At 41.0% G+C, this 24,287-nt stretch overlaps 2 protein-coding genes across 7 annotated transcripts in view; one reads left to right on the forward strand and one right to left on the reverse strand.

Annotated features, from left to right (window-relative positions):
* The window catches only part of LOC136004336 (NELL2-interacting cell ontogeny regulator 1-like), a 35,915-nt gene extending 33,577 nt beyond the window's left edge, over positions 1-2,338 (reverse strand). For 2 of the 6 annotated variants that reach the window (XM_065660798.1, XM_065660793.1), the window contains exon 1: positions 1,367-2,338. The gene's annotated coding sequence lies outside the window, so the exon portion shown is untranslated. The remainder of the gene's footprint in view (positions 1-1,366) is intronic. The other 4 variants (XM_065660777.1, XM_065660768.1, XM_065660833.1 and 1 more) reach the window with 3 other exon arrangements.
* Positions 1,649-23,909, forward strand: NELFA (negative elongation factor complex member A). The gene is made up of 12 exons (XM_065660756.1): positions 1,649-1,962; positions 2,075-2,339; positions 9,944-10,115; positions 11,267-11,428; positions 12,369-12,458; positions 14,299-14,429; positions 14,595-14,664; positions 15,492-15,580; positions 17,304-17,415; positions 19,648-19,904; positions 20,896-20,995; positions 22,529-23,909. Exons 2-12 carry the CDS (start codon positions 2,088-2,090, stop codon positions 22,711-22,713), a joined length of 1,620 nt encoding a protein of 539 aa, XP_065516828.1. The 5' UTR covers positions 1,649-1,962; positions 2,075-2,087; the 3' UTR covers positions 22,714-23,909.
* The last annotated feature ends 378 nt before the right edge of the window (positions 23,910-24,287 follow it).

Consider the following 24,287-nt stretch of genomic DNA (forward strand, 5'->3'; position numbering starts at 1 on the left):
GATTTTGCACTTTTTGCAGTCAAGAATGTACCAAAGTCTTACCAATACTGGTGCCTATTTTAAACAGCTGGGTATAATGGAGATTATTAGATAGTGACATGTTAATCGCATGTCTGAACTAATACCAACCCTTTACAGCTGTTTTTAAACCTTTTTCTTCAATTCATTTCCTATTCTGCTTTCTATTTAATCATTCATCCCATCTGTTATTTACAAGGTTTTTCTATACACCCTGACAGATAGTTACTCATGGATAAATAATTCTCCCATAACCATGTAATGAACTAACATACTGAGACAGAGGTCAACTGCAATTCTGGATGGAACAATTTATGTGCTAGACAAACCATCTCAACTTTGATTTTGCTATCCTAAAATGTCAGCTGCCTCTATATAAAGTTTTCTCTTAGAATCATAGAATAGTTTAGGTTGGAAAGGACCTCAAGATCATCCAGTTCCAACCCCCTACCATAGGCAGGGACACCTCACACTAAACCATCTCACCCAAGGCTCTGTCCAACCCAGACTTGAACACTGCCAGGGATGGAGCACTCACAACTTCCCCGGACAACCCATTCCAGTGCCTCACCACCCTAACAGGAAAGAATTTCCTCCTTATATCCAATCTAAACTTCCCCTGTTTAAGTTTTAACCCGTTACCTCTTGTCCTATCACTGCAGCTCCTGATGAAGAGTCCCTCCCCAGCAAATCACAGTTGAGTATACATTGATAGTACCAAGAAAATGCATTTGTATGCAGATACACACACATTTTAAATGACAGTTGTGGGGGAAAACCCCAACAATATGTTATTTATTCACATAAAAACTACACTTCCACACTGATAAAGCCAGTGTTTCACAGCACCCAACAGCTGCAGACACTAAATGGTTTGGGTATTAGTAAAAATTGGGAACAGGAATGTAACATTCCACAATGCCATACTGAGGAGACTGAAAGCACCTCCACAACAATTGCTTTGCTCTCCCAGAGAAATCAAATCGTAGAGAAAACATTTACATTCAAAACCTTAAGGGGGTTGAATCTGCTCTGCACTGGAACTCCTGTGCTTTCATTCCACTTAAGACACTAAAATGAACCATCTACGGCACACTTGAAAAACTCGGGAGTCTTCTGGGATTTCGGCAGTTGATGAATGTTTTATACTTGAGTAACAATGAGCAGAATCAGGAGGGAATACGAATGAACGCGTACCAACCCCAGTTTCTGAGTGCCTGCCGCTTGTGTTAGACACTGAGGTAACCTCCTACACCTCTGAAGCACCCAGCACAGAAAACCTCTGGGGAAAATGATGAAAAAGGCACTTTAATTCGTGCCGTATCGCAGCACCACGGGGGGAACTCACCACGTAACACCGCACCGGCAACAGGAAACCATGGAGGAGGTGCACTTTAAGGTGCCATTAGCCGTAATAAACTCCCCTTATTAGGTTAGTTGGGGAAACAGAAGACTTCAAAGCAGGCCAACCAGGGGGGGAGTGAAAGGAGTGCGGGATTACCCACCCCGCCGGGACACGGGGGCTGTGAGGGAAGCCGACATGCTGCCCTGCCAAGCGCCCCGCCGGGAGGCAGAGCGGGCGGCAGCGGGGCCCTCAGCCCTTCTCCCGCCTTCTACGGTGGAGCCACTGAGGCTGCGCCGGGCAGGAAGGGGAAGGAGGGAGCCGCCGGCTGCTGGAGGCTGGCGTCCTCGGAGGGGCGGGCTCCGGCCGGCCGCCGAGCTGTGCTGCCCGGCCCCGCTCCCGGTTCTCGGCCCGCGGAGCCGAGGGGAAGTTAGGGCGGACAGTGAGGGACACTGAGTCGGGGCTGGCAGAGACGCCTCCCTGCAGTGAGGCGGCGCCATATTGCAGTACGGCAGAGAAGCTGTGGTGGGTGCCATTTTGCATCCGAACGGGAGATGAGAAAAGGCTAGCTCTTTTTCGCCGCCTGGGCGCCGCCATTTTAGGTTACGGCAGAATCCACCTTCCCTAGCGCAACCTCATTGGGCGCCGCCATTTTGGCTTACGAACAAGACGGCGACCCGCAGGGGTCCTTACCCCCTCCCTTCCTCCCTTTAGGTGTCTTTATAAAATGCCCGTGGAGAATCCCCTCTTTTTTCGCCCCGCTCCCAAGATGGCGTCGATGCGGGAGAGCGACACTGGCCTGTGGCTGCACAACAAACTGGGCTCCACAGACGAGCTGTGGGCGCCGCCGAGCATTGCCTCGCTGCTCACGGCTTCGGTGATCGACAACATCCGCCTCTGTTTCCACGGGCTCTCCTCGGCCGTCAAGCTGAAGCTACTCCTGGGGATGCTGCACCTGCCCCGCCGGGCGGTGGATGAGGTGAGGGCTGGGTAGGAGCTTGCGCGGGAAGATGAATCGAAGCGGGGTGAAGGGGAGAAAGAGGTCGGAGATGGTGTGAGGGGGAAAAGGGGCAGCGCCAGCACCACCTCCCCGCCCGCACATGGAGTCTGGAGAGGGAGACCCTGGGCCCGTGCCCCTCAGAGGCCTGGCGCTGCCCCGGTTGGAGCGGGCGGTTGCTGAGGGGGGAAGCCGAGCAGTATGTAGTGAGGCTGGTCCCACAGACATCCCCGCTTCATGCTCGGGGAGCGGGAGGAGGGCGGTCTCGGCTGGTAGAGCGGTTTGTTGAGGCCCTGCGCGGAGGACTCGATGCAAGGAGAAGCGCTCAGATTCCCAGTGATAAGGGAGGGAGTGGAGTGGAAGCTTTGGTGCTGCGCCTCCTCTTCCTGCTCTTCGGGGAATCTCTGGTTGATACTAGTCTTCTGAAGACAGTTTCGACCTGAAACCCATCTTGCACCTCCACACAGACTTGTAGTTGTAGGGCTCTGTTTTGATAGTTTGGGTGCTCCTGGGGAAGGGAGCTTTCTGAGGCAGCGGTTGTTGTAGAAGTAGGACAGAGAGGCAGGAGCGTTTAGGTTGTGTGTGTTGTGCTTCTTCCCCTTTCCTCTCTGGCAGTTGTGTAGGTATCCCAAGAACATCTCGGCTTTAGGAAGGACAGCAGCAAGTGCTGAAACTTTGGGACTGGAAGATCTGGGGTCTGCAGTGAACGGTGCTTTCCTCTGACTTCTTGCAGTCAGGTCTTGCTTGAGGGAAATTGCCATGTTTTGGTTTAGTTTTGCTTGTCTTTACCCTTCTGGGAGCAGATGGCACTTTCGTTTACTGTCTTACCCCGCCTAATAAAGCTGGCTGGCTCGAGTCTGGGCTGGCTCGAGTCTGAGCTGGCTCTGCAAGATTATTCACTTGGCCCTGGACCATACATCATCTGCAACTGGCTTATTGTCACCAGTAGGCAGCTATTGATGTTTGAGACAATAGTTGGAGAAGGACTGGGAGACATTTACGTTTCTTTAGCGAGGTTTGAGGAATTCCTCTCCTACTTCCACCATGTATGATATCAGTTCCTTGTAACAGTAATGGAGCTGGTGTGTAGTTATTCCTCACCTTCTTGTGTAGAGTATCCTCAGCTGTGCTTGCAACAGTCTCAATTCTTGGCTAGGGCACAGCTGCTACTTAAGCTTAATATATTTACTAGGCAGGGTGTGGGGAGGACATATGTAACTTGGATTATTGTGTGCTCAGCTTTCATGTACTTCTAAGCTGAAAATGCACAAGCGTTAGTTCAGTGTATGTTGTCTTGCCACATGCATCTGTGATTGTTCAGTGTTACATGTAACTGATGTCACTCAAAAGAAAGAAAATTCATCTTATTTGCTTTAATTTTTAAAACATGACATTCATGTTCAATGGCTATCCAGTGCACAAGATGTCTTCCTTCTGTGTGACAAATGTGGTTGTGTTTTGGACAAACAAAATCAAGGCCAGAAAGGGGGATGGGGAACTATGCGTATGCTCATGTGAATTCTGAGTAGGCAAAATTCTTCTGAAGTAGTGTGAAAATCCAAGTAGCCTGGAAGAAAATAGTATTGCAGTGTTCAGAAAAAGCCAACAAGTTAGTGGTGGTTTTAGATTGAAGAAGAAAAGAGCTCAGAAAAGCTTAGAGACCTTCATAAGTAGCACTCATGTCAACTCTTTGAGAGAGCAGCATTCAAGCAAACTGAAATAATTAGTTGGAATGCTGGAAGAGTGTTCACTGAGTGGGTAAAAGAACTTTTAAATCTGATTCCGAGGAAGATAGCACAAAGCAGCTTCACTTGATCTGAGCTTTTCTTAGCCGTGAAGTGTATGTAAAGAAGAGTAAGTCAGTTGCTGTGTGTTTTAGTGTATTGTTAAAGTGATCTGTCATGTTCCAAATATAAAGTTCTTGTTACTGCTGTAACAAAAAATATTGTGGGATTTTTCACTTCTTTGGTAGAGCTTGTGACTTCAATGAGAAATTGAATCTTTCATTGTAAATGGAGCACACTCGAGAGCTAGGGGTTTAGCGTGTTTCAGTCCTTTGCAAAGTACCTCAGAGATGTGATTTTTGTCCTAAGTGAGAGGAAGGACTTAAAGTTGTAAAAAAAAAAAAAACAAAAACAAAAAAAAAAAACTCATGAGGCAGAAACACCTAACATTGGTAGTAGGTGTGCTGTGATCCTTAAAGACTTCCTTCTGTACATGGTAAAACCAGCTGGTGTAACCAAACTGCTGGCAGAAAGGGCTGTTGTGTTACCAGATACTCATAATTTGTGGCGAGTTTGCTAAAATAGATTATATTTGTGAATATGTGCTACATCTTGCATCTTACTGTCAGGATTTTTGATATTTTAATAGGCTTTGGGTATGATATCCAGAACAGATCTGTATGTGTGTTTGTGTTCAGCCTAGGTGCACTGTGCCGGGCACTTCTTCGTGGTATCTGTGCTCAGTGTATTGTGGAGTGCTGAACATGGTGTCTTTGCTAGCAGAAATACACTGGTGTTGGATACTGGAGGTGAAGTCTGTCATTTGGATATCACTCCCATATCTGAAAATGATTAAACTTAACTGTGAAATCACTTTATTAGCCTCTTTGGAAAGTCTTACGTGTTTTCCATGCCATGTGCCAGTCTGTATTGATCATGTGTGAGAGGCACTGAGCTGGCATTTGGAAACCTAATAGTATTGGAAAACATATTGCATCAGCTTTGTAAAACTTCAGGAATCTTGATAGTGGATGCAGGATATGTTACCGGTTTGTTATGTAAGTGTTAAGTTGTATTTCCCCTCTCTAGATGATAGACTGGACTTTGGTTTTCTTCTCTTCAAAACTCTGCCCTCCCCCCATTTTCTGTTTTTTCTTGGAGGCACAGAATAATATGGAACCCATTTGGGAGCAGACATCTGAGTAAAAAGTGATGTGGAAATCAGGAAAAGTGTCATGGTACTGGCGTTTAGAAGGGGTTTAATTTGCTGCTGGTCCTTCCTAAATCTCTGGGAAAGCTTCAGTCTAGACAAGTGAATCTTCGATGAGCTCTGTTGGAAAGCATAGTCCTTAAGTGTTTTTTCCCCTGCAATGTAATATCCTTAAATTTTCCTAATGTTTTCATTCAACACTCCAAATATTGTATAGATGTAAGTGCCTTAATCCTCATTATGCTCCTGTGGGATAGGTAATAAACCTAATTTTTTATCACGCTGTGAACTTCATTACTGCTTGTTTGTTCCTGCTGACTAATAAGAATAATTGGCTCCTATTTTAATTTTAAGTGTGGTTTGGAGGCAGTTATCAAAAATACCTTTTTCCACTGTCATTCTTTGGGCACAATTCACTCACTCCTGCCCCACCAGTTTTTTTGTCTGCTAAGTTTGTTTCTACATAATTGTGCTCGTTTGCAATGATGCCTCAAGCTCAGTGTGCTGCTGACTGGAGTTTTAGTTGTGCATTTGGCAGAGCAGTTACTTCTGTTTATTTTGTGTGTTACTTTCTTGTTAACCTGATTCACAATGACAAGTGTGAGTTTTCATTTTGTGCCAATGTCTAATTTATTTGTTCAGGGTTAGACTGTGATGTTACAACCAAGTCTGGAATGAGGACTGTGGGCTCCAGTCCTCTCTCTGAATTACCTGGAGAGGAAGGTTCCTGTCCCAGCAGTGACATGCTCTTTTGTTATACTAGCTGCAAGAGAGCAAAAGTCCAGACTGTGTCTTCCTGCTTGTGTGAATCAGGAGTCCTCATACAAGTGGGGACTGTGGAGTACTAGTGCAAAGGAGTAAAAGGGCACATGGCACTTGTCTTTCCCTCTGTGTTCAGGACAGGCATCTTTCTGGTCTGCATTTAGTGTTCTTAATTTTTCTGTGATGTAATGGTATACTTTAATGCTACTCTTGGCCACTTCTACTCTTTTTCATGATTAAAATACAAACCACATACAAGAGTGATATTTGATCCATTCTGGGTTTGTGTTTATTAATGCTGTACTTTTAGTTCAATGCTTTTAGCTTAATGAAAATGCTGTATAGTAATACGGATATGTATTAAATATCTCTGTGGCATCTGAAAGATTAAAACTTGATTGGGTTTACTGTGAGGGTGGTGAGGCACTGGATCAGGCTGCCCAAAGAAGGGGTAAATGCTCTATCCCTGGCAGTGTTCAAGGTTGGACAGAGCCTTGGGCGGCATGGTCTAGTGTGATGCGTCCCTGCCCATGGCGGGGAGATTAGAACTGTATGATCTTAAGGTCCTTTCCAGCCCAAACCCTTCTGTGATTCCTTTAGGCAGCTGTTGTTGGAAGGGGCAATTGTCTAAACATATAGTCACGTCTATTAATTTAGGCATAATATAAAGCAAATGAGTGGGAATTCGTTGCAAGAAGTCATGTTGGAGTTATCACTTAACACGTTTCTGGTAACATTTCCTTCTTTATCCCCTCCCATGGTGCTGTTTATGTATTCTTCCTGCACAGCCACTGTTAATCTCCCTTTGTCTCAGTTCCCAGGCTCTTTGGGTGCTTCCTGATCCTTTCTTGTTACATGTTTCTAGTTGCATCCTATGCTTTTTTTTTTTTTTTGTGTGTGTGTGTGTGTGTGTGTGTGCCAGCAGGCTGAGAAAAATACCTGGGATCCTTAAGTTTTAGATGAGACCAATGCCAGAACATGTTGCATCAGATCTTGACATTCATGCTTTACAAGGCATTGGTTGGAGCTAATGGGACTCTTAGTGACCCAGTGTTGCAATCTTATACAATTAAGAGCTCGGGGTTATGCCTGTGCTCTGTAAAGTAATAGAAAAGCTGTAGGTAGGATTATGTTATTTTGAGTTGCATTTAATGCATTCTCAAACCACAAATGTTTTTTTTTCAGCTGCCAGTTCAGCAGTGAACTGGGAACATTATATTTAAATTGCCATTTGAAGACAAACCTGAGTCAAAACTCAAATCCAGGCTTGTTAAATGCAAACCCCTATTCAGGCAAGGTCTCTGGTTAGCTCACAGTACATATTAGTGTGCTTTGCTTCCCTGTGTTTGACAGTGCCTGTTCTTTCACCATGTGCCTTCTCCCACAAGGCTGTGTGATAATGTTGTTTGCCTAACACTGGGCAAATAATTTTTTCCTGGGTTCCTTTCTTGAAGGAACCAAAGTCACATGAAACAGTATGTTGTGGCACAAGTAGGTAGCTCAAGCTTTAGCTGCCCTGAGAGCAGTGTGGATATAATGTGCCCAGATAAGATCTCCATAGGAACATATGTAATACAGGCATGTAGCTCTATACAGTTTTTGGGACAGATGGGAGTTTTATGGAGCAGAAGAGAGGGCTAAAATGGGAGAATGTATGAGGCATCTTTCCTCCAATTATTGCCTGAGTGTGCTTTGATGGAGGAAATTGTGTTAGTGGTGTTCAGATAAAAGCTTGTAAAAGAGCTATAAATAAACCACAGCTTCATCAGCTCTCATGGCAAGCTTTAAATTTGCAGGTGTTTTGCAGAAATCAGTACTGTAATTCTGACAGATTAGGAGAATAAAGGAGTTTGTTTAGATAATATTCACACTCATCTTCTGCAGTAGAAGTGTCTTCTGATGAGCAATTTAGGGTTAGAATAGAGAGATGGACAAGTCTGTGTGGAGCCTAGATGGGGTTTTCATTTACTGAGAAAGTGAGCAGTGGAGGACAACAAAGACTAGAACCTTAAAAATTGATTCTCTCCATTGGGTAAGTGTTGGTTAAACCTGAACACGTTAAACTCTGCGTGGTCACGATTATGTCAGTTTAATCCAAAGCAAATGGATAGTGCTGCTGAAGATGGTAACTGTTGTACCATCTGCTCCACTCTTTGTGGTTCTGGTGTTTGTGTGACTGTAGTCAGCCACACCAAGGGGCTGATCAAGCTTAAAGATCTAAAGATATGTTGGTTTTTGGTTAGGTTAACTGATTTGGTGTGTTTCACAAGCACATTGCTACAAGCACTTAAACATGCAAGGGGTGAAGGACAAACTGCCCCAACAGTGCATGTGTAAACCTTCCTAAAGTGAGAGGGCAGTAACATCGTGTGGGTGAAAGGAGTTGAGAAATTTCAGTATTTGTCTGCCTCTAAGCTTTGAAAAGTGTTTGCCTGGGAAAATGAAGAGCAGGAATTTAACTTTTCTTAGTTGCGTGAGTAGAGTAAGCTATTAAACTTTTTCATGTAAGATAAAGCTGGTTCTGAAGAAAGGGAAAGAAATACAGGATAAAGGTGAAGAAAAATCTCTTGCTTTTCCCCCTGTGTTTGGAAATATGTACGTTGTAATTAAGCTGTGTGTGCCACCATGGGCTATGAAAAATCAGAATTCAAGTACTTTCTTACACTTGTTTGTAAATTCTTTAGAGGTAATACCATACAGATAGTATGTCTTAAGTACTTCATGTAATTTTACTGTTACATTTTGTGGCTTGGTAGATGCGCAGTATACCTCAGACGTCTTAAGCTCTGTGAAAATAATGCTTTAAGGCCTACATGAAAGTTTACTTGGGGGTGGTGGAAAGGCAAAAATGTTCAGTGTTTATTTGGGGGGGCAGGGGGTTAAGCATACATGTAAATGAAACAAAACCACAAATTTAAGAGATTCACTGTGTAACCTCTGGTTGTAGTTACCTTGATTTTTTTTTTTTTTATTTCATTGCCTAGTGCCAACAGACATGTAGATTAGTGATTAAAATAAAAAAAAAAACTGTGACAGTAAATCTTGTGCATTATTTCCCCCTTTTTAAGATAGGTGCTTAAAGAAAAAAAGGCACTTTTTTCTGATTATAGAAATTTTGGGTAGATGGAAAATCTTCTTACTTGTAAATGCTCCATCCCTGGCAATGTTCAAGGCCAGGCTGGACAGAGCCTTGGGTGACATGGTCTAGTGTGAGATGTCTCTGCTCATGGCAGGGGGTGGGAACTGGATGATCTTAAGGTCCTTTCCAACCAAAACCATTCTATGATTCTATGTTAGAGGGCCGTGTTTACTTCTATAATATGTAGCTTTTGTCAGACAGTGCAGTAAGCCAAACCCATGTCATTTGGGAGAAAACTTAAGTGAAGTTTTGATGACTTTAGTTTATGTTCAGATGCTGCAAATATGGTATGTGTGCTTAATTATTTTGTAGCCTAGGAAGGGGCACATCTTCGTTTAGATGACTGTTCTATATAGCTTGTATTCTAGTTGCATATTCTTATCACTGGATGTGAGGTGTGGGTACATCGGGAGTATAAGTGTAGAATGCAAGGAGATGCTAATGTAAGAACCTGGCCTGTTGCTCTTAGTAAATATGTTCAGTGCTAAACAAAGCTTTGAGCTGCCAAAAGCTCAAACCAAACTTGGGTTAGATTGACCAAAAGCAATGTAAAAATGTTACCTTGGTTCATTCTTTCCTTAGTTCTAGAGTTAATGTATAACTGTGAAGCAGTATCCCTCTTCCCTTCCCCAGTAGTAGAACATTGTGCATGTTTATGTAAGTGTGTTTTAAAAATAATAATAAAAATTCCAACTATAACTTGTTTAAAACTGCTTCCAATTGGCTGATTTTCTTTTTCTTTTTTTGGTAGATGAAAGGGGCACTGACTGAAATTGTCCAGCTTGCTACCTTGGATTCAGACCCTTGGGTCTTAATGGTAGCTGATATTTTAAAATCCTTTCCAGATACTGGCTCCCTTAACCTTGATCTTGAAGAACAGAATCCCAATGTTCAAGATATTTTAGGAGAGCTTAGAGAAAAAGGTAAGCCTTTTCTGTTGGTGAGAATTACAGAAATATGCCCTTTTTCAGGAATAACCTGTTGCTTCTCATGCAGTCTTTCTGTCTTAACAGAATTGGTATCAGGACAAGCAGCATGTCTTGTCTCAACTACCACAGTTCATGATCTGGCATGTTACTGAACTGGCAACTGTGATATTTTAGAAATGGTAACTTCTTAAATCGTCTTTTCACACATCATCAGAATTTATGTGTCAGGTATCACCCTGAGTGCTTGTGAAGAGCAACACACAAATTACTGTGGATTCATTAGTAGCATAGCCAGGCTGTATGTGCACTGATAGGTAATTGATTTACTGCAGCTTGGGAAGTTGAGGGTTTTTTTGTATATTGCTCAGTCTCATATCTTGTAGTACCAAAGCTGACAGTAAGGCTCTGTTCTGCAGTGTGTGTGTGAGTGTGTGGAAGCACCACCTTTGTGGTGGGGTGCACCTCTGCTGGAAGTCCTCCTCTAGGCATCAAATGATAGGTGTTGTGGGGGAGACTGATACCAAGCAGAGCTCTGCTGCTTATGTCTGAGTAGCTACTGACTACCAGCAGCTGAAAATATTGGCTCAGGCACTTGCACAGTCCCTGCTTCAAACAGTTCAGTAAATGGGTGATGCAAAGCTACTTCAGTGGCTTTGATTTAGCACATTGCCTAGAAAAAGCCCTTGGGCATCAATGGGCAGATCTGGTGTTGGATTAAGGGTTGCAGCAGAGCAATAATGAAATGACTTGGAAGTGGAAGCATTTTGTTGTTTTACTATAAACAAATGGTCACTTATCTGTTCACACTTTTGGTTTGCATTTTGTTTAGAAGTTTTCTTTTTATGTGTGAATGTTTTAAGGAATGTGAGAATTCAATCATATTTATCTTTCACTCTGACAGTAGTAGCCTGTATAAAATTCCTATAACTTGACCAGGTATAATAACATGCAAGCTCTTATGAAGCTAATGTAAAAACCAAACTTCCTAATAACTGGTTCTATATGATGTAATAATTACAGCTAAATTACTCTTGGCATTTAAACAAGTCATCTAGCATTTAAAAACACCTGTACAGTCTTCTTGTAAAATGTTTTGTAATTAACTACCAGAGGTGATAATACCCATGTGTTAACTCTTTATGCAGTAAGTGAATGTGAAACTTCAGCTATGTTGCCGTTGGAATGCCAATACTTAAACAAAAATGCCTTGACAACACTAGCTGGGCCACTTACTCCCCCAGTGAAACACTTCCAGCTGAAAAGGAAACCTAAAAGTGCCACTCTCAGAGCTGAACTCTTGCAGAAGTGTAAGTAGTATTACAGTTAGTTGATAAGATTGAGTGATGAAAAGAACATTCCTATTTGATCTTATGTCCAATATGGGGATATTAAAGTTTTCTGTTACAAGAGCTGGCTGATATTTTTTTCTTTGATAGACTGCTATGTATGGAAGAGCAGGTGCAAGACATTCTGGCCGAGATTACATTAAAATGCTAATCTTTACTTAAATACTGTTCAGATTTCAAAGCATACAACCAGTTGCAGCTTTTTGAAGTGCAGATATAGTCTCTCTCTTACCGGTATATTTGACAGTCAGTTGTGAAGACTTGGGGGACTGCTTTGGTTAAAGCTCCTGAAACAAAACTGAAATAAGAACCTAGTTCTGTTTTGCCATATGTTTTTACAACAGGGAGTAAGAGCTGCTAATCACTGCTTTCTTTTGCACAGTATGGCTATAGCAGGTATGAAAGCCAAGAAAGGCAACATGTGTATACATATATGTATTGGTAGCTGGTTGAACTAAGCAATCTTAAAATAGCATACTGTAGCTGCTATTCCATTGCAGCAGCTTGCTGCTTGGATGTAACCTGAGTAGTTGCTGTGGTTAAATACAAGATCTGTAACTTTTTATGAAGTTATGTAGAACTTCTAGTTATTTCAGTTTCCATTGAGTACATTGGCTACTCCGCTAATCTCTTTTGGCTTGGACCATCTTGTCAGTTACACGGTCATATTGATTTTACATCTTCTCCAAACACTGTGTTTACCTTTTGCATAAATGACCTAGGGTTTAATTAAAGTATTATTCTTTCTTTATTGCTATTCCCATCTTCCTGTGTATTAGTTTATACCATTTTGTATAAGAAGCAATGTATTGGTTTGAGTGTTGTTTTGGGGGTTTTGGTTTTGTTTTTTTTTTTTTTCCAGCATAAATTCTGTAATAACTAAAGTCCTTTTTCTTTTTAGCAACAGAAACTGCACAACAGCTCAAGAAGACTGCAGGAGTGCCTTTCCATGCCAAAGGCAGAGGCCTGGTCAAAAAGATAGATACAACAAGTATGGCTCACTTTCATCGCTTCCCGGAAGGAAAATCTGATAAAATAGCCTTGATGGAGAATAAAATTACTGTCTAGTTTTTATAAACTCTTCAATTCTTCTGATGCAAAGGGTTTCTTCCTTTCTGGCTCTTTCTCTCCTGATATTTTAATGCTTCTGATGTGCCTTGTCAGAAGGAGCAAGAGTGTAGGGTGTTTCTTAAATGGCAAGTGTATCTGCCATGCTTCTAAAATGTGCACAGCTAGATCATGCCTGTAGACTTTAGTAAGAATTTGATTTGCATCAGGCCAGGAATAACTCCTGACTAAACCTTGCTGCTCCAAAAGGGAATAGAGTGGATCACAGTGATGTGCTGTGCTCTCTGAAATCCTGTGAAGTAGACTGAAACTGTCTCGTATAATTCTGTGCGAAGAAAGAGAAGGGGACAGTGTGCTCTCTGACAAGGCTGTGCAGTGGCTTCTATTTAATGGGCATGACAAAGATGTATAATCATTCTTCATGTTCACAGATTTCAACTGCTGAAGTGCCCAAACTGCTTGAATTTTGCAGCTAAGTGTTTTGACTAGGAGTAAGAGGAGAGTTCAGAATTAGTTACGTATGTTAAATCACTGCACAGTTATAACTTTTCTGACCATCAGTATGATGCTGAGGTGTAAAACTTGAGTGTTTTCTTGGTGTGGCGTCTGGAAGCTGTGAAGTACTTTGTGTGGGTGCTATTTAGGATGTGGTTTTAAGCACAAAAGTTTAGCCGCACATTCATACAAGAAATGCAAAAAGTGTAGTTGTAATTTAGCTAAAAATTGTCCCAATATAGGAACTGACCTTTAATTCTTGGCATTCTTTTTAGCTGTTGAACTAATAAAGCAAGTTTTTAGACTTGGCATTTAGAGCCAGGTGGTCTCTAGAAATCTGAGCTATAGGATCAGCTAGGGTTTACTCTGCTGAAACTTACTGACATTGGTCAGGGAGGATTGTCATACAGTGAAAAGGTTTTCAGTGCAGCATAGAGGGGGATAGAGAGTGTCTAATCTCAGACTTAAGTTCTGTGGTTCTGTGTTTATCTTAATAGTATGGTATGAGGAGATAGTCAGGAGGCTCAGAAAACTGACAAATATGTCTATGTCCCTAATGTTTTAGTAGTTGATGAAAGAATGCTGTTATCAGTACTTACATTGAGCATGAGGTAAAAGAGTAATAGGGTAAAGCTGGATGGAAACCAGCTTCTTAGAGATGTAGCAGTTCCTCCTGAGTATTGAGACAGCAGCTTTTCCATCTGTAATGGTCACATAGATTGGATCCTCCTACTTGTGCAGACAGCAGGTCCAGAATTTCAGATCCCTGTGTGAAGCACTGATTTACCTTTCCAGTAGATTACAAGCCCTTAGCCCTGCAGAAGCTTGGCTAAGAATCCTTGACTAAATACAGTCTCACCAAGTAACTAGATCTTACAGTTCAAAGAGCAGCTTGGGCAATAACTGGATTGAGAACACTTATGCCTGATAGGTTTGTGCTCAGATTTTCTTTGCTATAAGTAAGGAAAGCATCGATGTATATAGCAAAAACCCATTTTGATAGCAGTGCACCTGTTTGGTTATTTCGTGTAGAATGGGGTTGCAAGAATTAGCCTAGAGATTGGCTTTTATTCCTTGTTTGAAGGTTAAAATGTATTCTGACCTTTGAGGGACACGTAGTGTATTATAGACAGTTTCATGTTATAAACATATGATGTTCAAGGGATGGGTTGTGTGCAGTAAGAAGGGGAAAGGCTGTAGAACATTTTTTGTTTGTAAGTAATTAAACATATATTACAGTTGCTGCCTTTTTTTTGATCTTCCTTAAGCACCACTCAAAGGCATACCAAAACAAGCTCCATTCAGGAGTACTTCAGCACCCAGTGTATTTAGTTCTTCTGGAAACAGAACTCCTATTCCTCCTTCAAGAACACCTTTGCGCAAAGAAAGAGGAGTAAAGGTAGGTGCACTATTTCTTAGCCTCTTGTTTTCCTGCTCAGCTGTCCCTCTTATCTCAAGTGAATTTCTGATGCTGTTTTGAATCAAGTATCAATATATTAAAGAAAAAAAAATTAAGAACAGTATAGAGAGAGGTTATTAAGTTCTTTGTGGTCTGTCTTTTTAGCTTCTAGATATCTCTGAGCTGGATATGGTGGGTGCTGGCCGTGAAGCAAAGAGAAGAAGAAAGACATTAGGTTGGTGTAGCATGCTACCTAGAAAGGCTATTAATACATCTGCAAGTAGGGTCTAGATTTATACCGTTCTGTTGTTCATTTGTTAAAACTTACCATCAGCTGAACTTTAAAAAAAGGCTAAAAAATGCTTTTAAGAGAGGATTTTCACTTCCCTCTCCCCAGTGCTCCTAATCACATTGCCATGTGCCTAGGTAATAGCTTGACTCAGTTGCATGAAATGATTGAACTAGTCAGTTGCGCTTTGGGCAGCACATAGGTGTGTGACTGGCTTCAGTACTGTTCTGAGATACTTTGCTTACTTCTACTGGCTGCATGGCCAACGAAAATAGTTGAAAATAATGTTGAAACAGTGCGTAGTGTGATCTAAAATTCTGGCTGAGAGATCTTAAGTGAATAATACCTGGTATACTGCTCTGAAGTCAAATGACAGTGCAGTGCTCTACTTAACCATGTTGGGAAGATACGCGAAGCCTCAAAACCAGCCTTTTTGTATTTGTCACTAAAAAAAGTACCACCTCAGAACAAAATCAGAATTGCAGTTCAGTTTTTGCTTAAGGTTTTGATGCTTTCTAATATTTCAAAATTAGCCAGTTATGCCTAGTTACTCAGTTACCATATCTTGATGGATATACATTGTGGTTCAGTTCATAAATGGGTTTATTATACAATTGTGTATGAAGATTACTCTGTCTGCCTTTCAGATTATACCTCTTTAAGCATGTTTTAACTGACTGAGAACTGCATTTTTATATATTTGTTCAAAAAAGTGTATTTAATTCAATGTTTCAGAAAAATTCCTTGAACTGACTTCTGTCTTTATGCAATAGATACAGAAGTTGTGGAAAAGCAAGCCAAAGAAGAAACGGTAGTAGAAAATGCTACCCCAGATTATGCTGCTGGCCTTGTGTCTACACAGGTAAAACCAAAATAAGCAACAAAAAAAACCAATATGAGAAAACCATGATGCATATTGTTCTAAAACACTAAAACCACTGTCAAATGAAGGGGCTAACAGCGCTTTCTGACCCTGGAGAGGTAGAATCATTTCACTCTGCCTGTGCATCCTTGGTGACCCTAGTGGAATAGTGTCCACACAAGTCTCAGTAAGGAGCACTTGTCAGTAACCTATGTTCAGGAAGAACAGCTCAATACAAGCAGCCAGTTAAGAAATAAGTTTGTTTTTTTTTTTATGAAGATACTAACTTGTTGCTAGAGATAATTCAGTCATGGTGGGTGGTGGGAGGAGGAGTTGTGTGCAGGGTTTTTTCTCCTTTCAGACATGGTGCATTGGAAAAAACTGTGATGTAGCTTTGTTTTCTCAGTCAGAACATAGCTTTTACAAGAATGTTAGGCCCTCCTCCCACTTCTGAGTTAGAAAATGTCTGTTCTATTCCATCAGGCCTTGGCCTGGAATTAATTTGGGCAATAGGGTTCTTTAGATACAAATAGGTAATTTGAGGCTGCTGCACCCAGTGTTTGCAGGCCTCTCAGGATAATAGAAATCCATCTCAAATCTGAAGTGTCTTTTTCCAAATTTAAAGTGGTTATGATTACCTGTGTCTCTTAAAAGTCTATATGTTGACATTCAGTGCTTGCCTTTGGAGAGCACTCTAAAAGACCCATGATTCAGTTGGTGAGTCAGGCATTTTTTCCTCTAGAGCCTAATGGTAAGCACATGCAACATTAGTCCCATGGCTATGAGGGTAGCAATCTGTCTAAACAAGGCAAAACCAACGTAAAGGCAGATATTGTTAGGCCTGTGGTGATAGTGAAGGTAATTGCCTGTCTTTCTGTTGAATGCTATGTCCTTTTTTTTTGTCAAGCTCCACATAGTACTGAACACCCATCTTCTGTCTAGTAAGAAGACATTATTTGCCTACTAGACTTGTTCCCCAAAAACATTTTTCTGCTGTCAACCCTGATGTTTATAAAGCTGCATTGGACTAAAGATCTTTATAGAGATACCAATCTGTTGTCTTTATGCTGTGTGTGCAATATCATATACATTAAGAAACATATATGCATATATTTCTTTGGCTTGATCCTAGATGACATCAGTCATGTTGGTGCTGACTGCCTGTTTAAGGTGGCTACAGGGTTTAGCGGTGCCTTTACTGCTGCTTTTTGCTTGTTTATGTCCCAGAGGCCATTGCATTTTCCTGGGTGATGCTTTAGTAGGCCTTTTGCCCTTGGAGGAGCACAGGTTTCTGCTTGCTAATAGTGAACAGCACTTTTGCTCAGGAAGAAGATAGCTTATTTCTATAGTGTTATTCTTCAGAGAGTACCGTCTGCACAAATTTCATCATCTAGTCTGCATGCTCCCAAATGGGGAATGGAATAATGGAAGAGCAGCTTGACTCTCTCTGCAGAAGTACGTTCTTCCTGGCTCAGACTGTGCCTTTGAAAGCAACTTGATCTGAATTAGGGGAAGTAAAAGCTGGTGTTTCCCTCCTAGGATAATTCTAATGCCTGAAGTTTGTATAGAGAGTTAGGGTCGAAAGGGCAAACTTGCCCTAACAGAGGAGTCCATAATTAAGTTCCCAAATGATTATTATTATAGCAGAATTAATTGTACTTGAAATGCAGAAACAGCACATGAATATATGCAGTATGGCTATAACACTTTATTTGTTTTACAGAAACTTGGCTCACTGAACAATGAGCCTGCACTACCTTCTACAAGTTATTTACCTGCTACACCCAGTGTGGTGCCATCTTCCTCCTATATCCCAAGCTCTGAAACACAGCCAGGTAAGAGAGACCTCTTTGGTTTTTTTTGAACAAATACCTCCAACTGTATACAGTTCTACTGCCAAGCTCTGCCTTTATTTGCAAACCTACTATCCCTCAACTTCAGTGAAACTTAACTTTAGCAGTCTAAAAATCCATTGCAGGAACCCAGCATTTGGGTTTGGGGTAACCAGACATGTTATTTAACCTATATGAAGAAAACGCTTGTTGGGTTTAAGTCTTTAAATGACTGCTAGGTAAGCAAGCAAAGCAATTTACTGGTTGGTTGTTGGGTTTGGTTTTTTTTAATCTTAATCTGCAATAGAAGATCTGGGGTTTTAATCCCTAAAAAGACACCAGTAATACACATAAGTCTGGAGTATATCTCCATATGAACGTCTTTGCACATGCACTTGCGCAGCAGTCGCTTTGAGTGTCAGATATGTTACTAGAGGCAAGTACATATTAGCTTTCACACAAGCTGGGATCAAGCCATCTGTTTGCCTTTTACCTTATTATAACAGTCTGATGGTGGCTGAGCTCCTGCTTAGTTTGAAAGTACTGCATTATTTTCAGTTGTAGAAAATTGCCTATAGTAAAAAGCAGCATTTGTAAACATCCTTCTACACCTTTTATTTTAACACACTTGGTTTCACTTTTCCTCCCCTGCTGTGTGTAAGGCCTTAAAGGATTGTATCAGTTTGCATGACTGGGGTTCATTATCAGGCCTTGTAGTTACGAGAGAACCAACATTTCAATTTAATGTGTTCTTTTTATTCTTGCTTCTTGTTTGTCTTTATGTGAGCTGTGGCATGTTGGCCACTGTAGAAAAACGCATATGCAAAACCAGATCACTTGGCCCTGAAACAGTTCAGAAGCTCTCTGAAGGTCCATGCAAATCTTTCTGGCAGAAAATTGGCGTCTCCAAAACGAATGCAGCCAAGAGCATATCAGTGTTGTCAGCAGCTAGTAGTATTTTCCAGAGCCTTGTCATTGTATTCAGCAGCAGGAGAAGCCTAGTTTAAAATTCTCTATTGTCTTTCTTTGTTCCCTACTTTTTTCCTGACTTTTATTTTCTTTTTGGAGTATGAGCTATCAATCTTTTCTCATGGACAAGGAACATAAACTTTAACGGTTTTCTTGATATAAGGTACCCACAGAAGATCCATAGATTTGGTTTCGTGTAATCTGAGGTTGCATACTTAAGATGTTACTTTACGCAAGTCAGTTCTGATGATATGAGAGGATTGTACAAAATTTAGGTGTAACTAATAGTTACAAATGCTCTTCCTCTCAAGTGTCCACTGTCCTGTTTCACATTTTACTACATAATAGCCATATTGTTAAAACCAGTGCCGTGTCTGTGTGTAAATGGAGAGTGGTAGACCTCTTACTTTCTAAAATCTGATCTGAAAAGCATCAGCGTCTCTACCTTTTAGTCTACTGTGAAGACTGTGAAAATAAGTTACCATAAACCTTATGAGGTTCACGGAAAGGTATTTAAGCAGCTGTGCCTACGTCTTAAGAGCTGCAAAAAGATGTCACTGGGTACAGTGGGTAATTACTGTTTGCCAGACAGGCGGTAACTTATGAAATCAGAGTAACCTGATCAGATATGTAAATCTCCATCTGCAGCCAGGATCACCATAGTAACTCCTTTAAATGCAGGTGAATGGATCAATTTTAAGAAATAACAGAGTTAGGACTTGTAAATACTGTGGGGGTTTAACCCTCTTGGCAGTAAGTCTTTAAATAAAGACTTACTTGTGAAGAGTACATTTCATTCTGTCATCTGTTGAAGTATTTGTGTATTTTCAGTATTTGTTAATGGCTGAGATTTAATTACCATTTCATGTGGAAGCTGCTGCTGTATTAGGGAAAACCCGATGAAATATTTTTATGGTTTTAGCCTCTACATAACAGTACAGCAATAATCCTGGAGGGGTCAGAGTACACTTGTTAGAGCTACATAAACTAAAAAGTAAATCAGTTTCAATTTGTTAAATCTGGTATCCATTAAACATAAAATTAGATGCTAAATGTAGTGTAATCTGTATTGGACAGGCAGTCACTCAGTTGTCTAAGTACTGTAGATACTTGAGCAGAAAGAGCATTATTACTTCAATTTTTCATATAGATGTTGAATCGTGGTAAAATGGAATAATAAGATTTATTAGTTTTCTTTAAAGGCCGTTGGTGATGCTCATCCCTGTTTAGATTATCATATTTAATTGTCCTGGTTGGTCTTTGCAGCTGGCTCTGCACGAGAGGCCTTGCAGACTACCCGACAGACTGAGGAGCCTACAGCTCCAAATGCTACTACAACTCTTCCTGCACAGTTCAAACAAAGAACACCCATGTACAATAGTAACTCAAACCCACCTGCAGCCACACCTACCTCACCTCTAACACCTACCACACCTCCTGCCATTTCCCCTGCGGCACAGGCACCACAAGTGGCCCCCCAAACTCAGCAACAGCCGCCACCGAAAAAGAGCCTCTCTCTCACAGTAAGTAAAACAAGGTTCTCTTTGGTGCTTTTGGTGTAGATTGGAAAACACAAATCTTTATTATTGAGCTCATATAGTATGTTGGCAGTTCCTGGCCTTTGAATTATTGAGTGATTGAGGCTGCTTTTTTTTGTGACCAGAGATAGTGAAAATGTTTTGTGGCTTTGATAGCATTTCTGTCTGAATCACAGCATTTTTACTTGTGCAGTGCTAATGTCCCAATAAGACGTCTTTACTGCTATTTGTTATGTAAAATAATGTTGTGTTATTCATTATAAAATGGATTTTCAGCAAAGCTGTTGCCCAGCCAGTTGCTTGTAATATAAGCAACAAAAAGGATCCTGTCATTGCTGTGGTAGGAGTAAAGGTATCCATGGATTATTCTAAGACAAAAACCTTTTCTTTCTTGATGCTTTCACCCCCCCTGTTACACTTGGGTGTTTTTTTTAAAGCCTGAGAGTGGGGAGGGAGGAGATGCCTCAGGAACAGCAATTACATGTCCTGAAGCTTCTTATTGCTGTATGTTGGTATGTATTATGTGCATGTTGGAAGTTAAGCAGGTAACTAATTCAGGATGCAACTGATTTGAAGACTTTGCTAAGCACATGTGTAAGCCTGGCTTGTAAGATCTGAAGTTTTAAGAAGCTGAGTGACTTTTTCAGTACCTTTGCTTCATTTATTAAATAAAATTAAAATCCTCAAATTATTGCAAGCCTGGGTTTGTTGTGCAAACATTAAGTCTCAGTAAATGTTTCAGTAACTTTTTTAAGGTAGGGTGTTTTTTTTCCCCAGTTTGAGAATTCAGTTATTTCTGTGTTAGGTTTAAGCATTAGAGAGGAAAAGCCTTGAGGTTAAGGCAGGGGTGTTTTTTACGTACTTTTGTAGGTCTGCAGACTTCCGCCTGAGTCTTCTATGCTTGTCTGTGATTCTTAATATGGCACCTGTTGGCAATGTTTTCTCCACTGGAATACATATTTATTATCTCTTGCAGAGGGAGCAAATGTATGCTGCACAGGAAATGTTCAAGACTGCAAACAAAGTTACGAGGCCAGAAAAGGCTCTTATACTTGGATTCATGGCAGGATCCAGAGGTATGTATTGAGACAAATTTAGTTTGGTTTTGAATACCTAAATCTGAAGCACAGCCTAGCATTTCTAAATGTGCATATGTGAATGCAAGACTCTTGCTTTAGCTTTTCTCTGTACATACTGGACTCTGTTCTGCTCTGGACTGTACATAAATTATGGATTATTGCTGTAGCTATTTCAGTTCTAACTACCTGGAAGTGGGTCTGTAGAGTCTATTTCCAGTAAGTCGAACAGTCAGAGCAGCTGCTAAACACAATAGCTACACAACTGAACACATACAATAATAGCATGGCTTAGAGGCGAAAGAGAAATGAGGTAACCAGTCAGAACAGGGAACAGATAGTTCTGGTCCTAGTAGTCTGCCTAGAAGGCCAGTGAGTAGGTTCTTCAGTGGCAAGTCGAAGTACAAGTTGGGTAGTACAGAGCCTCTTTGCTAGTTCCTTAGTGTTGGAAATGTAGCAACTGTTGTCTTGGAGACTTTAGGTAACCACAGGTGATGTGACTCACAGGAAAATAAGCTGCCTCATAGCTAATCCTGTCATATATTCGCCTTGATAGACAAGGCTGTTTTACCCAGAAGATTATCAGATGTAAGATGAGAAGGAGTTTAAGAGGCCTTAAGTGAACCATCTGCACTAACTCTGCTTTCTAATTTGGTAATTGAGGGCTTTTAACACTGGAGCTGTGGAGCGTAAATGTGGTTCATGCATTCGGATTAATGCAACACATTATTGAAGATGACCCGGGTGGAGTTACTGTGGTGGTCCCTGGGTTTTAAGAAAGCTTTGTGTATCTTGCATTAATGATGGTGCTCTTTACTATTCAAGTGCAGTAGGAGGGTGTACTTTTAATACTTACACAGGCTTTTTTTTTTTTTTGTAATGCAAAGTAAAATGCTATTTTGGAAGTGCACCGTGTGCGTGTTATGTATATTCACATATGTGTATATATAGATAAGTGTATATATCAGTATGAATTATGAACTCCTTCAGTAATAATGTCAGCACCTTCTAAAGTCTGGGTAAATGTCAATTACAGTAATCCTGAGCTTCTTGAATGCCAATTCCAGTACCTTGAAACGTAACGTTTAATACTTTTACTGGCACAGTACTGAGTCTTGAACTAGTGATTTCAGTGAAGCTGTTTGGGCTTCCAGAGCAGCTGAAAATTGTTGAGGCTTTTAACTACAAAATGTATCTCAAGTAAGGTAACTCTAGTGGTTCAGGTTTACCAGCTCCCACTTATATACAAACTTGTCTTAACACTCTTGATGCCTGCAAGAAATGACACTGGCATGCTTTACTCCCCTTTTCAGTGTTCTTCCAGTTACTTTAGCCATGGGTTTCATCTTTTGGGGTCAGTCTGGGATGTATGGAGGGAGGAAGATCTTTGTGTGGCCGTGTCTACTGGGGACATTGCTTGCTCATGTTTGAGTTTGGCATTTGTTGTTTGGGGGTTTATTTAGCATAAGTGCTCTTTACCTTTCATAGTACAGTGCTGAAGTGTATAATTTGTTCCTATTCTTGTTTTCACAGAAAATCCTTGCCAAGAGCAGGGTGACATCATCCAAATTAAACTTAGTGAGCATACAGAAGATTTACCAAAGGCAGATGGCACTGGCAGCACCACTATGTTGGTTGATACGGTCTTTGAAATGAACTATGCTACTGGTGAATGGACCAGATTCAAGAAGTACAAACCTATAACTAACGTTTCCTAAGAGATGCAGCAACAGCAGACTGGACCAAATCAAGCTCAGAGTCAACCAGCTCTTAGAGTATGTCAACTGTACAAAATGGCATTCATGTGTACATTTCTTAGTACCCTCCAGAATAGAAGTTGTGGCTCTTTGACTTAACTGAGCTCTGTGAACACAAAAGATGGTGTCAAATTTGCTTTTTCTTTTTTAATCATGGGAGAGGGAAAGGTGATCTGGGGGGTGGGGGGGAAGATGTTGGTGTGTTTCTATTTTCCTACAGTTCAAGATGCCAGAAAAGAAGATCACAACTGAAAGATTACAGACGGGAGCAGTTTACTTCTGAGTACCAGATGAGAAGACTACTGCACAGTCATTCACAGTTTACCATTAAACAAGGGCACAGATCTTTATTGTAAAAAGATTTTCTTTGGCTACATGGGTTCTATTGTAAGAATGGACATTAAAGCACCACATGCTGGTGCTTGATTGTTTTGTAATTCAGCTGCAGTATAACTAAGTATTGCAGGTGGTAGATGTCCAGTGTCTAATGGTACCCACTGTGTTTAGCTTATTTATGCTTGGGTGATAGGATGAGATGGAGCAGCTTTGTTAACTCGCTATATTGTCAGTGTCCATGCCCAGCATGAGTTAATTTATATCTGACATTATTTGAAATCAGGAGAAACTGAGTGTTGGACCTTTCTGAAGAAAAACAAAAGCAAAATTAAGAAGAAAGTAATGGGGGCTTGTCACTGCCTAGAAATGATGGCCCTTTGCTATGTAAGTAGAAGTTGATCTGTGACTCTTGCATAGCAAGCTGTTGAACAGCATCACTTCCCTGGGGGGAAGTGAAACTGTAACATCTCAAGACCAATTGCAGCTTAATTTAAAAATGGCCCTAGAAATGGTTGAGTGACACCTATCTGAACACAGGTGGTTGGGAAGGTTTGTTGTCTTGAGGCGGTGTTAGTTTATGTTTGGTTGAGTTTGATTGCCAAGTCCTGATACAAACGCTTCTGAATGACTGTAGCTGTGGTTCTTACTGGTGTAGTTATATCAGTGTCATCGCTAATGTGGCCACAATTATACTGGCATATAAATGTGCCTTATACTTGTCCCCTTCTAGTAGAAGCACGTTTTTATCTTTATAACTGTGTTCACACCACTGGTATAATTTAGCTTTAATAGGACAAATAAAGCTTGCTTTTATTGAGAGAGCTTATGTTCATAGGATTCATCCTTTGGAGACTTGGTTTCATCATCTGAAGGAGACTTGGGTTGAATGTCTGGGTTCTACCAGTACTTGAGTGGGGAGCTGTGCTTGGTTGGGAATGATGCTGGGGAGGTACCTTGAACTGACTAGAGGCTGATGTTGAAGTGGAACTCTGAAGATAAAATGAGGCTTTTATCTTTTTTTAATTGAAAAGCAGACCAAATCCAGTATGTACTCTTATATACTAACAAAGACACTTAGGTGATTGATTAGAGTCTTTTTGTGTTGGGGCATTTTTATTGCATTTTATTTTTAGTTTTTCAAACAAATTACCCAACAGGACAGGGCAAGTGTAAGTAGTAAGAAAACCTGTATTCTACAG

This window comes from Lathamus discolor, chromosome 1 (assembly GCF_037157495.1).
Source record: "Lathamus discolor isolate bLatDis1 chromosome 1, bLatDis1.hap1, whole genome shotgun sequence".
In the NCBI taxonomy this organism is placed as follows: Eukaryota; Metazoa; Chordata; class Aves; order Psittaciformes; family Psittacidae; genus Lathamus; species Lathamus discolor.

Coding starts and splice junctions, on each gene's coding strand:
- NELFA (XM_065660756.1), top strand. CDS start 2,088: ATGCCCGTGGAGAATCCCCTCTTTTTTCGCCCCGCTCCCAAGATGGCG. Junction 14,430..14,594: donor GCAAAGAAAGAGGAGTAAAG/GTAGGTGCACTA, acceptor CTGTCTTTTTAG/CTTCTAGATATCTCTGAGCT. Junction 20,996..22,528: donor ATTCATGGCAGGATCCAGAG/GTATGTATTGAG, acceptor TTGTTTTCACAG/AAAATCCTTGCCAAGAGCAG.